Below are 17,889 nucleotides of genomic sequence, written 5' to 3'. Positions count from 1 at the left end.
CTTCTCTCAGGAGCCATCTGATTCAGTGCTCCTAATGAGTAGCCTCTTCCAGCGCAGCCTCTTTTTTGCCCCCCTTTTGCTTTATACCTCTACAATGTAACACTGTGTTTGTGGGACAAGTTGATCTGTCTCCGGACTGACCAGTTTTTCTGTCTATAAGAGCCAAGTTTTCCCTGGCCTGGTGGCTCAGGAATCGAGTTCTTGAGTCAGTGAGGACCTTCTTACTTGCCATCTTTTGGAGGACTCCCACGACAGATGCTGGCCAGCTAGGCAGGAAGGTGTCTTGGGCCCCCTTTTGCTGTAGGAGACTTGGTCATTAGAGGAGTCTCCCCTTCTGAGAACTTTCATCCAGAAACTTTGAGTAATATGGCTGTCTCTGCAGCACTGAACCATTGTACTGAAGGGTCATCTGAGTCAAACACCATGGTGGTGTCCTACATCAGTCATCCCGGAGGAATCCGAAGTCTCACCGTGGGGAGAGAGGTAGATTGATTCTTTTCCTGAGTAATACTTCACTTTCCAGCTTTGTCATCTTTGTATATTCCAGGCATAGTCTACTGGCTTGGCTGACTTCCTCAGCTGGCAGTGGCTGGACCCGGTAGAGTGGTCCCTACACCTGAACGGGGTTAAGGGCATGCATTGCAGGTGATGTGGACCTCCTGGTTTCTAGGTTCAACAACAAACCTGACAGGTTTGTCTTCAGGTACAGGGGTCCTCTAGCGAAATCAGTGGATGTACTGGTGGCTCTGTGGAATCGGTACACCCTACTCTGAGTTTCCTCCCAAACTTCTTCCTTGTCTGCTTCTCAGAATTCTTATTGCTCTTAACCGCCCATGCGGATGTGGTATACTGACCTGATATAAACCCACAATGCTAAAGTCTAGGAAGTCCTCCCCTCGTAAGGTCTATCATTTCACTTGGTGTGAGCCTAGAAGCAAGTTTTTTCATGGGACAAACTTTCTCCTTTCTATAGCTGGGTCTGGACCCGTGTCTGGTTTTCAACACTATCAAGGGTCACGTTTCTGTGCTTCCTATTCTTTCATAGACACTGTTGACCTCTCATTCTTTAGTTAAGACCTTTGTACAGGAGGACCTCATGAGAAGTTTCCTATCAGTTTCCACTCTTTCCTGTCAAGGTGCACTAGATCTGTGATTTCTTCTTGGGCCTTTCAGCATCAAGGAGCTGTTTTCAGATTAGCAAGGCTGCCATTTGGTCTTCCGATCACACATACTCCGGTTCACCAGGTTAAGATTTTGGCCTCATCTGATATCAGTGTAGGGTAAAAGGTCCTTCAGGTTACTCTTTGAGCTGCAGGCAGTCCCCAATTTTCTTGAGCCTGCTAGTGGTTGTTTGTTGTGTTTGACTTCTGTGTCCCGCAATGGACAAGAATGACAGTAGGGTTTTTATTTTTTTTCATCGTGAGCATTTTTTCCTGAAGTTTATTCTGGGGCATAAGTCTTGCCTGGTTTACTTTTTTTTTTTTTTTTTTGCAGCATCCATTTCTCCTGTAGGCAGCAATGTAACCCAAAGGTTGAAGACCTGTGTCCCTTAAAGTAGAACTATAGGCAAACTTTTTTTTTATAAAAATAAATAGGGTATATGGTAATCCGTAATGGGCCTCAGAGATGCCGAAGCAGATAGTATATCTAGCTACACAATTGTGTATGATAACACAATTTAAAGGCTAGAGAAAAAAGCATAGAGTAACCGTTGGGTGAGTATACAGATTCGAAAAAACAAAAATTGTGGGGGTGGCCCAAAATGGAGCACTCCCACAGAAAACCAACTAAGGATACTCGAGCAAAAAATATAGTGTAAAAAGTTAAATTTTATTTAGGCACTTATGCCTGTGAAAATACGAAAATGGGACTCAATACAAGGCAATGGAGGAACACACTGCTTAGACACTGTTAAAAAACATACAATAAAAAGTGGCATGAAACACATGTAAAGAATGGGACTGGAGCATGTCAATAGTTAAATGAGAAAAAAACCAATGGATTATCTGGAATTGTGGATACACCTAAGGTGAATTGGAAAATAACAATCAGATAATGGTTCCAATAACTCATGTATGACCTAACATACCACCAGACATGTATCGAACATATGGTCGGTACACTTGCCAGGTGGTATGTAATGACCTCTATGGATGCAACCGATAGCACAGTGAATGAGCGTACTCCTGTGTAAATTAATGAGAATCAATAGCTCACTTGTGCTTGATGAACCTCACAGCGTGTCCGTGCAGGTGTATGCATGAGGCACAAAGAAATCCTGCAGTCCTCTCAAAGGGAAGGTATAAGCTTCACTGCAAAAAAAGGGACAGAGGGTAGGTCACAAGGAGTTGATGGAGGAGTGTGCTACTCGGCTGCTGGAGTCCAGTAGAGCTCCGGATCCGCTGCTGCATATACCGATTAAGTGAAGATGTCCTCATACAGAAAACTGAGGTACAGCCAACATGGGGGAATGTTCCACTGGTATAACAGTAAAGGCAGCTTTACCTGCAGATGTTGTGGGGGTATGCGGTCCGGCTGTGCTCTAAGTGGGATCCATGGAGGTATAGAGCTCCGTCCCAGTCCTGTTATACTGTGCAGACCGGTCCGCTGTCTTCTCCGGAGCGGCGTTCAACCCGGTTATCGGCTACCACGGCATAGAGGATCCAGTTGCTTCCTGGTATGAGTGAAAGACGTCACTTCCGGTAGGTACGATCCGCCGGGTGCCTGGTAAGGGGAACAGCCGCTGACAGTAGCCAAGGAGATGGCGAGCAATATGGACTATGCTGCACAGGGGGACACAGTGTAAGATGCCACAACGCCAACGCTGACGCGTTTCACCGACGAGCAGTCGGTTTCTTCAGAGCTGATGGTGTGATCCAAGGTGTCCGCCTTTATGTTAGACTTAATTGGCTGCAATAAATTAACCATATCATCACCGTTACGGCATTTAACCCATTTATGGGATATCTATGGATATTATCTCCCCAATGGATAGAAGATACCCATGTCTTTCAGTAAGGTGATTAAGTCAAGCATAAGGAGTGGTACCATAGGAAATGTCGGCGTTCATAATGATGAACAATAAAAGATACTGCATAATACAGATGAGCTGTGCGATAAATATAAAATCAATGATTAAAGGTTGTTAGTTTATATAATTGCCATCACCGTGGGAACTCGTATAAACAGGGGGGGAAAAAGAAATTTACCCATATCACATGAAATATAAATGATGCCTTAGATTAGACAAGCTGAGAAGAGATCACAGAGCTAATGGCTTATTATTAAACAGGTCTGTGTTTTACACTATGTTAAGGGTGCACAAAGATGTATATTACGTAGTAGATATAAATGTTAGACATCTACATGTAAGAAAGAGGGAATATAGAGAATTTGGCCGGGTGAAAACAGAACCGTACCCCTCCCATCTCGGACATCTGGGGGGTGACCAGGGGGCTTTATTCATGCGTTAAGAAAAGGCTGGAGATTGAATTCAACATTTAAACCATGGGGTACCCGAGACCCCATCATGTATATCCACATCTTTTCTTTTTGAAGAAGGACATTGTCAAAGTCACCCCTTCTAGCTGGCAATTTAAGTGCATATATCCCCCTAACTTTCAAGCCCTCCGGGTCAGCCCCGTGATGTTCCAAGAAATGGAGGGGCACGGTTCTGTTATCCACTTTTTTCCTGATGTCGGAGATATGTTCCAGAATCCGCACTTTGAGCTGGCGTTTTGTCTTGCCGATGTAAGACTTCTTACAGGGGCAGATAAGTTCGTAAATCACGCGCTCTGTTTGGCAGTTAATGAAACTGTTTATGGTAAATTCCCTCCGCCCATCACAACTTGAAAAAGTTTTACATTTCAAGACCGATTTGCAGATTGTGCATCTTCCGCATGGGAACATGCCTTTTAATCTAGGCAGTGAGGCGAGCCAATTGTCTTCTCTTCGTGAGCGTGTGAACTCTGAATGGCAAAGATTATCCCTAAGGCTCGGTGCCCGTTTGGCTGTAAGAAGGGGGCGTGGTCCAACAATACGTTCTATTGGAGGAGAAATCGTGAGGACTGGCCAGTGTTTATTTAACACTGTCCTGACCTGTTCCCATTGCGTGCCGAAAGGTGTAATAATACGGGGACAAGTTGTCTCTGTCGAAGTTTTTTTAGAGGTTGAAACGTCACCATTGCCCAGGAGGGTTGTCCTTGGTCTCAGAGCCACTTTTTTGCGGGCTCGTTTAATGGTCTGGTGTGTGTAACCCCTTTCACGGAATCTCTTATGAAGCTGTCTGGCTTCCACCTGATAGTCCTCTGGTTCAGAGCAATTCCTTTTGTGACGGAGAAATTGACCCACTGGGATGCTCTGGACCAGGGATCTGGGGTGGTGGCTACTTGCCGCGAGGAGTGTATTGGCTGCAGTCTCCTTGCGGTATGTAGTTGTTTTGAGCCTGCCACTCTCATTAGAAATGAGCAAGTCTAAGAAGGGGAGATGACTAGGAGAGGCATTGAATGTAAGTTTAATATTGCGGTCGTTGTCGTTGAGCTCATGCATGAATTCCTCCAATTCATATTGGGTACCGCCCCAGAGGAGCAGGACATCGTCGATGTACCTCAGCCACATACGTGAGTGGCTGAGGTACATCGGGGATGGATAGACCACCTGCTCCTCCCAGAGTCCCAAATGAAGACACGCGTAGGCCGGGGCCCACGGTGCCCCCATGGATGTCCCTCTGATTTGTTGATAATAATTTTGTAAAAATTGAAAATAATTGTGTTGGAGTAAGAATTCCAGGAGCTCAACGACAAATTCATTGTGCGCCCCCAAATGTGAGTGATGCTGACCAAGGAAATGAGTAACTGCCTGTAAACCCCACTTATGAGGGATAGAAGTATACAGGCTCTCTACATCAATCCCGACCAAGGTAATGTCATGCATGGTAGGAGTATGCGATAGTTTTTGGAGGACATCCCTGGTGTCCTGTACGTAGGAGGGCAGGCTAGTTACCATCTCCTTGATCAGTACATCAATGAATTGACCCATCTTTTCAAGTGGTCCCCCTATCGCAGAGACGATGGGTCTCTGCGATAGGGGGACCACTTGAAAAGATGGGTCAATTCATTGATGTACTGATCAAGGAGATGGTAACTAGCCTGCCCTCCTACGTACAGGACACCAGGGATGTCCTCCAAAAACTATCGCATACTCCTACCATGCATGACATTACCTTGGTCGGGATTGATGTAGAGAGCCTGTATACTTCTATCCCTCATAAGTGGGGTTTACAGGCAGTTACTCATTTCCTTGGTCAGCATCACTCACATTTGGGGGCGCACAATGAATTTGTCGTTGAGCTCCTGGAATTCTTACTCCAACACAATTATTTTCAATTTTTACAAAATTATTATCAACAAATCAGAGGGACATCCATGGGGGCACCGTGGGCCCCGGCCTACGCGTGTCTTCATTTGGGACTCTGGGAGGAGCAGGTGGTCTATCCATCCCCGATGTACCTCAGCCACTCACGTATGTGGCTGAGGTACATCGACGATGTCCTGCTCCTCTGGGGCGGTACCCAATATGAATTGGAGGAATTCATGCATGAGCTCAACGACAACGACCGCAATATTAAACTTACATTCAATGCCTCTCCTAGTCATCTCCCCTTCTTAGACTTGCTCATTTCTAATGAGAGTGGCAGGCTCAAAACAACTACATACCGCAAGGAGACTGCAGCCAATACACTCCTCGCGGCAAGTAGCCACCACCCCAGATCCCTGGTCCAGAGCATCCCAGTGGGTCAATTTCTCCGTCACAAAAGGAATTGCTCTGAACCAGAGGACTATCAGGTGGAAGCCAGACAGCTTCATAAGAGATTCCGTGAAAGGGGTTACACACACCAGACCATTAAACGAGCCCGCAAAAAAGTGGCTCTGAGACCAAGGACAACCCTCCTGGGCAATGGTGACGTTTCAACCTCTAAAAAAACTTCGACAGAGACAACTTGTCCCCGTATTATTACACCTTTCGGCACGCAATGGGAACAGGTCAGGACAGTGTTAAATAAACACTGGCCAGTCCTCACGATTTCTCCTCCAATAGAACGTATTGTTGGACCACGCCCCCTTCTTACAGCCAAACGGGCACCGAGCCTTAGGGATAATCTTTGCCATTCAGAGTTCACACGCTCACGAAGAGAAGACAATTGGCTCGCCTCACTGCCTAGATTAAAAGGCATGTTCCCATGCGGAAGATGCACAATCTGCAAATCGGTCTTGAAATGTAAAACTTTTTCAAGTTGTGATGGGCGGAGGGAATTTACCATAAACAGTTTCATTAACTGCCAAACAGAGCGCGTGATTTACGAACTTATCTGCCCCTGTAAGAAGTCTTACATCGGCAAGACAAAACGCCAGCTCAAAGTGCGGATTCTGGAACATATCTCCGACATCAGGAAAAAAGTGGATAACAGAACCGTGCCCCTCCATTTCTTGGAACATCACGGGGCTGACCCGGAGGGCTTGAAAGTTAGGGGGATATATGCACTTAAATTGCCAGCTAGAAGGGGTGACTTTGACAATGTCCTTCTTCAAAAAGAAAAGATGTGGATATACATGATGGGGTCTCGGGTACCCCATGGTTTAAATGTTGAATTCAATCTCCAGCCTTTTCTTAACGCATGAATAAAGCCCCCTGGTCACCCCCCAGATGTCCGAGATGGGAGGGGTACGGTTCTGTTTTCACCCGGCCAAATTCTCTATATTCCCTCTTTCTTACATGTAGATGTCTAACATTTATATCTACTACGTAATATACATCTTTGTGCACCCTTAACATAGTGTAAAACACAGACCTGTTTAATAATAAGCCATTAGCTCTGTGATCTCTTCTCAGCTTGTCTAATCTAAGGCATCATTTATATTTCATGTGATATGGGTAAATTTCTTTTTCCCCCCCTGTTTATACGAGTTCCCACGGTGATGGCAATTATATAAACTAACAACCTTTAATCATTGATTTTATATTTATCGCACAGCTCATCTGTATTATGCAGTATCTTTTATTGTTCATCATTATGAACGCCGACATTTCCTATGGTACCACTCCTTATGCTTGACTTAATCACCTTACTGAAAGACATGGGTATCTTCTATCCATTGGGGAGATAATATCCATAGATATCCCATAAATGGGTTAAATGCCGTAACGGTGATGATATGGTTAATTTATTGCAGCCAATTAAGTCTAACATAAAGGCGGACACCTTGGATCACACCATCAGCTCTGAAGAAACCGACTGCTCGTCGGTGAAACGCGTCAGCGTTGGCGTTGTGGCATCTTACACTGTGTCCCCCTGTGCAGCATAGTCCATATTGCTCGCCATCTCCTTGGCTACTGTCAGCGGCTGTTCCCCTTACCAGGCACCCGGCGGATCGTACCTACCGGAAGTGACGTCTTTCACTCATACCAGGAAGCAACTGGATCCTCTATGCCGTGGTAGCCGATAACCGGGTTGAACGCCGCTCCGGAGAAGACAGCGGACCGGTCTGCACAGTATAACAGGACTGGGACGGAGCTCTATACCTCCATGGATCCCACTTAGAGCACAGCCGGACCGCATACCCCCACAACATCTGCAGGTAAAGCTGCCTTTACTGTTATACCAGTGGAACATTCCCCCATGTTGGCTGTACCTCAGTTTTCTGTATGAGGACATCTTCACTTAATCGGTATATGCAGCAGCGGATCCGGAGCTCTACTGGACTCCAGCAGCCGAGTAGCACACTCCTCCATCAACTCCTTGTGACCTACCCTCTGTCCCTTTTTTTGCAGTGAAGCTTATACCTTCCCTTTGAGAGGACTGCAGGATTTCTTTGTGCCTCATGCATACACCTGCACGGACACGCTGTGAGGTTCATCAAGCACAAGTGAGCTATTGATTCTCATTAATTTACACAGGAGTACGCTCATTCACTGTGCTATCGGTTGCATCCATAGAGGTCATTACATACCACCTGGCAAGTGTACCGACCATATGTTCGATACATGTCTGGTGGTATGTTAGGTCATACATGAGTTATTGGAACCATTATCTGATTGTTATTTTCCAATTCACCTTAGGTGTATCCACAATTCCAGATAATCCATTGGTTTTTTTCTCATTTAACTATTGACATGCTCCAGTCCCATTCTTTACATGTGTTTCATGCCACTTTTTATTGTATGTTTTTTAACAGTGTCTAAGCAGTGTGTTCCTCCATTGCCTTGTATTGAGTCCCATTTTCGTATTTTCACAGGCATAAGTGCCTAAATAAAATTTAACTTTTTACACTATATTTTTTGCTCGAGTATCCTTAGTTGGTTTTCTGTGGGAGTGCTCCATTTTGGGCCACCCCCACAATTTTTGTTTTTTCGAAACTTTTTTTTTATGTTAGATAGAGCAAGGGAAGATTATAAAAAGTTTTATTCGCCATCTGTGTGCAATTGCAGAGATTACCCTTCACGTCTGTCCCATAGCCAAACAGGAAGTGAGAGGACATCCCTGCAAATTAGGGGAATTCTTTGGGGACCCCCAGATCATCAGAACTAGTGTCCCCATTAGAAGATCTCCCCTCTATTACTTTTTTGGGGCTAACCCCAAATTGGGGATTTTCTTTTTTAATTTTACTTTCAATGATGATGGTAAACAGGACAAATAGAGAGGGAGAATCTCCCTAGCGGGGGCACATACTGTGATAAAAACTGAGAAGCTTTCTAATCTCCCCCCCCACTCTACGCAAAACTAAGAAAATGGTTTTGCCTTTAGTTATACTTTTTGACTCCACAAATAGTATTTTAGGGTGCATGCAATCATTCTCTTTTCACTTTTTAGCAATACTGTAATGCATGAATCCTCTGTCAAATTCTTTTCGCTGTCTCAGTGGGTTCCAGTTGTTTCCCCTTACCTTTTAATCTTGCTGATCACTGTCTCTTGGATGGCAAATTAAAAATCTCAACAAATATAGCTGCGTCCCTGTTGAAGATATTTGTGGTAACTTTTTGTTTATATGAACTCCAGTAGGGAAACAGTTGTAAAGGCAGAAGGTTTTTTTTTTATCTTAATGCATTCTATGCATTAAGTAGATAAAAGCCTTCTGTGTGTAGCAGCCTCCCCAGCACCACCTAAAGCCCCGTACACACATACCGAATGTCGGCCGAACGATCGGCCGTCTTTTGTCCGGTGCTGTCCTGTTGGTTGAAAAGTGCTAAAGACTGCACACGAATTTTGTCGGCCAACAGCCGACTGCAGAAGTGATATCATGTGATGGTTAACTTTCCGTGTGTTTTTTCTTTCTTCTCTGAGCATGCCCAGTCTTGCTCATCTGCTGTTTGTCGGCTGAATTCTGTACTGACTGAGGAACAATCGGCTGTTCTGGTGTTGGCCAACAAAAATTTTAAAGCCTGCACACCAGATTCTGTTCGGCCGAAAAGTTGGAGTCGGTTGTCGGAAGCATCATACTAACAAGCCGACACTCGTCCGATCGGTCGGTGGCCGACTATTTACGGCCGACAATCGCTATGTGTGTACGGGCCTTAATACTTACCTGAGCCCCCTCTCTATCTAGCGATCATCTGGGATTCTCCCTCCTATTTGGCTGAGACACAGCAGCGACGCCATTGGCTCCCTCTGCTGTCAATCAAAGTCAGTCAATCAGGAGAGAGGGGGCAGGAGCCAAACAGCAGCTCTGTGTCTGAATGGACACACAGAGCTGCAGCTCGGCTCAGGTGCCCCCATAGCAATCTGCTTGCTCTGGGGGCCCTTGACAGGAGGGAGGGGCCAGCAGCAGCGAAGAGGGACTCAAGAAGAGGACCCTGGCTGCCTTGTGCAAAACCAGCTGCACAGAGGAGGTAAGTATAACATGTTTGGTATTTAAAAAAAAAAAACACGAGACTTTACAGTCACTTTACAGAAAATCTCAGAGCTCACCCTATCTATACCAAAGAATTTCCACTGTTTATTGCACATGATTTTTTTTTTTTTTTTTATGTACATATATTAACATTTTTGGCTTAAATCTGCTTTCTAGTTTGAAGATAAAATAGTAAAGAAGAAAGAACCACATAAGCCTGCTGTAAAACACAAAGGCACAAGGTAAAATCACTTCTAATGTGCAGTGTATAACATTGTAAAAGCTTAGAACCATACATTGCAAGTGTTCATAATCTCCAGATCTGCTCTAAGGCCCCTTTTACACGTGTGGACCGATCCGGACCCTCCATTATTCTTCAAGGAGCAGTGAATGTAAATGGATATCTGTCCGTTTACATGCGCTAAAAACAGATGAGGGTCCGTTAGCCATCCGTCTAGCAGATCGGATGGCAGTCGGGGTGTAAACAGACAAGCTGTCCGTTTACATCCGACCACTCATAGAGGAGCGCGGACTGTTTCTGTGTTAAGTCTGCTGCACCTCTAAAGTTCTCGATGGGTCCTTTAATTGATAGATGGCTGTAGCTGCAGATTTAGCAGGAACAAACAAATGCCTCTATCTCTAGATTGCTTTATTTGGTTTGACTTGCATTTTTTTTTCCTTTTGAAAATTACCTCTACTTTATGTATTTTTTCATGATATGCAGTTTGAATCTAGCAGATTTACGGTTTATTTTAAAGTTCTGTAGATATGATTGTCTATGTGGTCATCTTAGTGTACATTTTATAAATGTAATTGTGTTACCTTGTTTTTCTGAATAGGTTGTAAGTATTGTTGTAGGTTATGGTTTTTATTTTCTTTATTTCAGCTTTATTATGTATACATATTTCTTACATACACATTTCCCCAAACAGCTGAGTACCTGTCAGCCATGGCTTTACTTCTGCCCTTGCCAAACGCTCACATGAGCATTGTCCTTCAGATCGCTCCATTCCTTTATCTTTTCTTTTCTTTCTTGTTTCTAGTGCCAAAAAGCATAAAGCTAAGCATGAAAATAAAGCAGAGAGGAAGAAGGTGTTCGAGGATGAACACGTAGATCAGTCGCATATTGGTAGTAGAGGGAAACTTCAAGAGAATAGTCTTCCTAATCCAGTCGGTGAGTGTCAGCACTGTGGTTTCTTATTCTAATGTTATAAAAGCAGTGTAGATTTGTGTGAGAGGTACCTACCAATAATCCCATTAAAGAAACGAGTACTCAATTTAATAGAAAGTAGAACATTTATTATAACAACATGATAAAAAATGTTAACAAACATTTCATAAGAAATTATGTAGTGATAAATTTGCGACACCTCCCCATTAAAAGGGGTAAGTGTGGTTGTGCAAAAGAACCTGTTACATGCCTAATATACAGTGCCTTGCGAAAGTGTTCGGCCCCCTTGAACTTTTCGACCTTTTGCCACATTTCAGGCTTCAAACATAAAGATATAAAACTGTAATTTTTTGTGAAGAAGCAACAACAAGTGGGACACAATCATGAACTGGAACGAAATTATTGGATATTTCAAACTTTATTAACAAATAAAAAACTGAAAAATTGGGCGTGCAAAATTATTCAGCCCCTTTACTTTCAGTGCAGCAAACTCTCTCCAGAAGTTCAGTGAGGATCTCTGAATGATCCAATGTTGACCTAAATGACTAATGATGATAAATAGAATCTACCTGTGTGTAATCAAGTCTCCGTATAAATGCACCTGCACTGTGATAGTCTCAGAGGTCAGTTTAAAGCGCAGAGAGCATCATGAAGAACAAGGAACACACCAGGCAGGTCCGAGATACTGTTGTGGAGAAGTTTAAAGCCGGATTTGGATACAAAACGATTTCCCAAGCTTTAAACATCCCAAGGAGCACTGTGCAAGCGATAATGTTGAAATGTAAGGAGTATCAGACCACTGCAAATCTACGAAGACCTGGCCGTCCCTCTAAACTTTCAGCTCATACAAGGAGAAGACTGATCAGAGATGCAGCCAAGAGGCCCATGATCACTCTAGAGATCTACAGCTGAGGTGGGAGACTCTGTCCATAGGACAACAATCAGTCGTATACTACACACATCTGGCCTTTATGGAAGAGTGGCAAGAAGAAAGCCATTTCTTAAAGATATCCATAAAAAGTGTTGTTTAAAGTTTGCCACAAGCCACCTGGGAGACACACCAAACATGTGGAAGAAGGTGCTCTGGTCAGATGAAACCAAAATCAAACTTTTTGGCAACAATGCAAAACGTTATGTTTGGCGTAAAAGCAACACAGCTCATCACCCTGAACACACCATCCCCACTGTCAAACATTGTGGTGGCAGCATCATGGTTTGGGCCTGCTTTTTTTCAGCATGGTTAAAATTGATGGGAAGGTGGATGGAGCCAAATACAGGACCATTCTGGAAGAAAACCCGATGGAGTCTGCAAAAGACCTGAGACTGGGACGGAGATTTGTCTTCCAACAAGACAATGATCCAAAACCTAAAGCAAAATCTACAATCGAATGGTTCACAAATAAACATATCCAGGTGTTAGAATGGCCAAGTCAAAATACAGACCTGAATCCAATCGAGAATCTGTGGAAAGAACTGAAAACTGCTGTTCACAAACGCTCTCCATCCATCTCACTGAGCTCGAGCTGTTTTGCAAGGAGGAATGGGCAAAAATTTCAGTCTCTCGATGTGCAAAACTGATAGAGACATACCCCAAGCTACTTACAGCTGTAATCGCAGCAAAAGGTGGCGCTACAAAGTATTAACTTAAAGAGGGCTGAATAATTTTGCACGCCCAATTTTTCCGTTTTTTATTTGTTAAAAAAGTTTGAAATATCCAATAAATTTCGTTCCACTTCATGATTGTGTCCCACTTGTTGTTGATTCTTCACAAAAAATTACTGTTTTATATCTATGTTTGAAGCCTGAAATGTGGCAAAAGGTCGAAAAGTTCAAGGGGGCCGAATACTTTCACAAGGCATTGTATATGCAGAAAACTAGTTCATGAAGACACAGAATCTGCGATTATCTCAATTGTCCGGGCCAAGCAGGAATCTCATGTACCATGTGCCTATGGATCACTATGAGTTTTGCTTAAGAGCATCTTTAGGGGGTCCTATTGGTACTGGGAGATACAGCATGATTACTGTATGGTTTAAAATGCATGAATCCATTTCCACATCAGTAGTACCTCATATTACTTTTTTCAATGAACGTGTCATGAATTACAAAACAGAAGACATAATGTGCTAGGATAAATATTTGAGTACTTGTAGGTACCTACCCAAGCCAGCGACGTGGTACAGGGGAAGGTCACATGCAAGGCAGCTCCAAGAAGAGCATATACCGGACACCATGCAGCCAGAACAGAGAAGTCTTGTCCTGGGACCACAAAATCCTAACAAATATAATATAATGTAGGTACGGGTCAGTGTATATTACTGCATTATTCCAGATGGAGGAATTTCCTCATAAATTACAGAGAAATACAGCCACTCACTTTGTACAAAGTGATGAATATATAGTAACAGGTCAGTCTCTATTGATCATATAAATATATATTCATGACTCACTTGAAAAAGTAGCCAAAAAATGGATAGGCAAAAACTTTCAACACCAAAGTCGCATCGGGACCGTCCCTCCATTCCGGAGGGTCCCTTGTATTCCAACTTCCCTCTAGACATAATAAGTCAAAAATTTAGTATATGTCACTGGAACACAAAGTGGCCATACCTGTTCTGTCCCCACATGAAGGCGAATGAAGGTATTACTGATAATAGCTGTGTGACTTCTTACCTTCGTATCCAAGCAGTGGGGCAGACCGGACCGGCAGATGCTCAGGTTAGATGAATCCAGACTTAAGCATGAAGATGAAATCAAACGTGGGTTTATTCAATCCAGACACAGCAATAGACGGTGATACAATACTGTTCTGTTGTAGTGGTATCAATACTGTCCTGTTGGTGTCTATCCTGAGGCTAACTGCTGGTCAAAAACTGATGCCTTCACGAGTCCAAAAATGTGGAGTTTCCAGTCACACAGCTATAATGAACTGAAGATGGCTGCTGGATGTGATAAGACACACAGCCTGAAAAGCCACGCCCATGATACAATAAACTTTACTAACAAGAACAAAGGCGTGCAGCATGCCAATTCTGGCCATCAGATGGCAGCAGTACAACAATGCTTAGAAATAACATGGTGAAAGAAAGGTTGTTAATGCAATGCACAAATAACTATGAACAGCACAATACCATCAATATTTGGGGTCCAAGGTGTAATACAGAGACTGACCTTTAATGTGTGAAGCCACTGTTCCTGTCTGTGCTGATAATGACCAATGGGGCCCCTCCAAGTGGAAAGCTGTTGAGACGTCCATTTGGACCGTCTCCATATCTCCTCCTTATATATATATATATATATATATATATATATGTGTATGTGTTTATATATATATATATATATATATATATATATATATATATATATATATATGGGAGGAGAAAATAGCTGCCAGGGGTGATGCTCCTCCCCCATGCCCGCCACGCTACGTCACTTGCGGCGGGATCGTGGGCGGGTATGTATCCAGGCATGCATATCAAATGCTCGAGGCCGTGCATGCCTAGAAATAGTAGGGTGAAGGAAGTATTCGCTCCCTGTGCCACTTCCGGTTAGGATCAGCAGGACCCGGACGTGACATGCGTCATATTGCGCAACATTCCTCCCTGATTGGCACAGACTGGGGACACCAGAGCACAACATTCCTGTTCTGCCAAGGACCACAAGCCGCTTCCCATACGTCACACAGCAATTCCCATGCGATCACACCAACATACGTCACACAGCAATTCCCATGCGATCACACCAACATACGTCACACAGCAATTCCCATGCGATCACACCAACATACGTCACACAGCAATTCCCATGCGATCACACCAACATATATCACATTATATTACCATGCAAATAAATTGGCCATATTGCTTTTTGACCTGCTATATAACTAAACTTTAAAATAGTGCTATAGGCAAAACCTTATTATTTTGAACAGAGCAAGCGAGGGTTACAACCTCCAAATTTTATTTTTTTCACCATCTGTGTCCCATTTCGGAGATTTTCCTTCAGCTCAGCCAACCAGGAAGTGAAATAAAATCCTTGCAAATTAAGGGAACCCCTTGGCGACCCCCAGGTCACCAGAGCTAGTGTCCTCATTGGAAGATTTACCCTCTATTTCCTTTATTGGACAACCCAAAATTTTAGATTTTTCTTTTATTTTCTCTTTGGACGATAACTGTAAACAGGACAAATAGAGAGGAGAAATCTACTTAAAAGGGAGCACAGACCGCACTAAAAACCTGACCGGTGTTCTAATCCTTCTCCACCCTGAAACTAAAGAAAAAGTTTTTCCTTTAGTTATACTTAAAGGTTTGTAGGGAAAGTAAAAATTCCAGGCTAATGTTGACAGTTCAGATAAAGTTTATTGCAGTAATAGTTTAAAGAAACACCCAACACACTCAGGGGTTTTCAGGAGCCCCACTTTATCAGGGAATTGGAATCTGGATGGGGAATTGATTTGATAGAGTTAGATTTGAAGTGGATATTTAAAGCCTGATTCAGGCACACCAGAACCAGCTGGCGCCTGTTCCATGTGTTATAAGAGTCGGCTGATCGAACCACAGAGTGCAAAAAGGAAGACCAGGCATCCAACAACACCTGGAAAGTGTGCTGGATGCTCACCTTCAGGCATCCTAGCTTTTCAAGTGAGGCTGCACAGGTTGAAGGACGGGCAAGTATTTAAATGTAAGGCAGACCTTTATCTTAAGGTCTTTACTAGTTAGCCAAAGCTCATTGCATATTGTAGAGATTCTCTGTGACCTCCAGTCACCAGGATAGGAAGTCAGAGGAAATCTCCCCTTCAGGCACACACAGACTGCAAAACCTAGTAGAGGTTTTAACTCTTTACCACTGTATCCAAAAAATCTAAATCAAAGATGTGACTGGGTTGAAGTTGAATCACAAGAGAGGAGCTCTTTTCACTCTGTCTTAATACAACTATGTTTTGTTTTCATTTTCTCAGTGAGAAATGGCTACCATATACCATGGGATCCTTTGTTGTCGCAAGTAATCCAGAAACAACAGCTGATAATTAGGGGATGTCCATTATCCTTTCCTAAATTTTGGGACTCTATAGCTACGTGGAGAGTTATAAGTGTACAAGAACTGAGTGAATTTGACAAGAATACCAGCCTACTGCCTCAGTCTAATGGCAAGATGAAAAATCTTCTCAATCATCTCTACAAACTAAATGACAGAGTCAAAACCAGAGTGCTTCTGCATCTGTTAAAAGTTTACTATGAACATATATCTAGTGATCTGCACAAGTGGATCTTGATAGTAGATGAAAAAGGTAAGCAAGTAAATATCTAGCTCTGTTTTTTTATTTTTCACACTTTCCCTCCTGTGTGTACACTAAGGTATCAGGCTTTCCATAATGTGCAAGTATGCTGTGAATTCTTGCATGTTATGGCAAGCGCTTACCCCCACCAACCAAGCTTTAGTTCCACTTTAACATCTATTCAATGACACCATCCTGTACTGTACTCTAAAAATAAAAGGATTTTACAGGCAATAAAAAAATCCTTATACACTAGCTTTCTGTGTTCCCCTTCACAGGACAGGGGGTGGGGGCTGACATTGCTTGGTGCTGTCTGGCTTAAATGGGGAGATATCCGCCAGGAAACCTGAGATTACCTTGTAAGTATGCTGGTGCTCTGTCATGTTTCAGTTAGTAGGTTGGGGGCTATGATCTTGCTATAACTGCAGTGAAGAAAAGTGAGAACCACATGGTCTGGTTGAAGTTCCTCACTCACAAAACTGACTGAACAGTTTTAAAAATACCTTCACAGGTTTCCATGTATTAGAGCAGCTCAATTAATCATTAAAAAAATCACGATCTCTATTCAACCCCCTCACGATCTTAGGCCCCTTTCACACTTGTGCAGCCTAAAAGTTGCGCAGATTTTTGACGTGATTTTTACTGGACTTGAAGTAATGCCTGTGTAATCTTGGGGGCTATAGACAACAAAACGCATTAAAATTAAAGACCAAAGTAGTGCAGGAACTACTTTGATGTCCCACAGGTATGAATGGTACTCATTGGAAATCATGGAGTATGACTTGTAATACACTTTGGAGTCCCAAGTCGCAGGACAAGTCGCAAAAAAGTGAAAGCCTAAATCCGGCATTTTCAACTTTTCAAGTAACAGAAGCAGAGCCATTCTCTGCTCAGCTGTAAAAAAAAAAAAAAAAAAGGCTGCCAGCAATTATCCAGCATATTGTATCATTTGGATCTTTTAGATCAAAGGAATGAATTTCGTCTGTAAATGAGGGCAGTTTAACCACTTAAAGACCAGGCCCTTTTCTGACACTTGTTACTTACAAGTTAAAATCAGTATTTTTTGCTAGAAAATTACTTAGAGCCCCAAAAACATAATATATATACCGTATTTTTCAGACTGTAAGGCGCACTGAAAATCCTAAAATTTAATTAAAAACAGGCAAGTGCGCCTTATAATCCGGTGCGCCTTATATATGAAAATAGTTTGAAAATTTACCGTTAACTGGATGGTTTGACCAAAGGGGGGGTGCAACCACTGGACATAAGTGTCAATCGTTCCTTCAATGCGAAACTGCGAATCACGTGGGAAAACTGGATGATGGAAGGAGAGCACTCCTTCACGAAGACCGGGAGGCAACGCCGGGCCAGTAATGCCACTGTGTGCCAGTGGATAGTGGATGCCTGGCAAAAAGTATCCGCCAGAACTGTCATCCGAGGGTTCGCGATGAGCACCTGCCAGTAAACCTCGCGCGGATCAACGTTCCAAAAAAAAAGTGCGCCTTATAATCCGGTGCGCCTTATATATCAAAATAGTTTGAAAATGTACCATTCACTGA

General features: G+C 43.2%; 1 protein-coding gene across 2 annotated transcripts in view; it reads left to right on the top strand.

Annotated features, from left to right (window-relative positions):
- TTC3 (tetratricopeptide repeat domain 3) overlaps positions 1-17,889 on the top strand; it is a 456,491-nt gene that overhangs the window by 364,769 nt on the left and 73,833 nt on the right. For both annotated transcript variants that reach the window (XM_082245196.1, XM_082245195.1), the window contains 3 exons: positions 10,062-10,126; positions 10,928-11,058; positions 16,013-16,342. In XM_082245196.1, coding sequence (XP_082101322.1) covers positions 10,062-10,126; positions 10,928-11,058; positions 16,013-16,342 — 526 coding nt within the window. The remainder of the gene's footprint in view (positions 1-10,061; positions 10,127-10,927; positions 11,059-16,012; positions 16,343-17,889) is intronic.

This window comes from Pelophylax lessonae, assembly GCF_965119305.1.
Source record: "Pelophylax lessonae genome assembly, chromosome: 2".
Classification (NCBI taxonomy): Eukaryota; Metazoa; Chordata; class Amphibia; order Anura; family Ranidae; genus Pelophylax; species Pelophylax lessonae.
The sequence above is the reverse complement of the archived record's forward strand: the minus strand, read 5'-3'. Positions and strand labels throughout refer to the sequence as shown.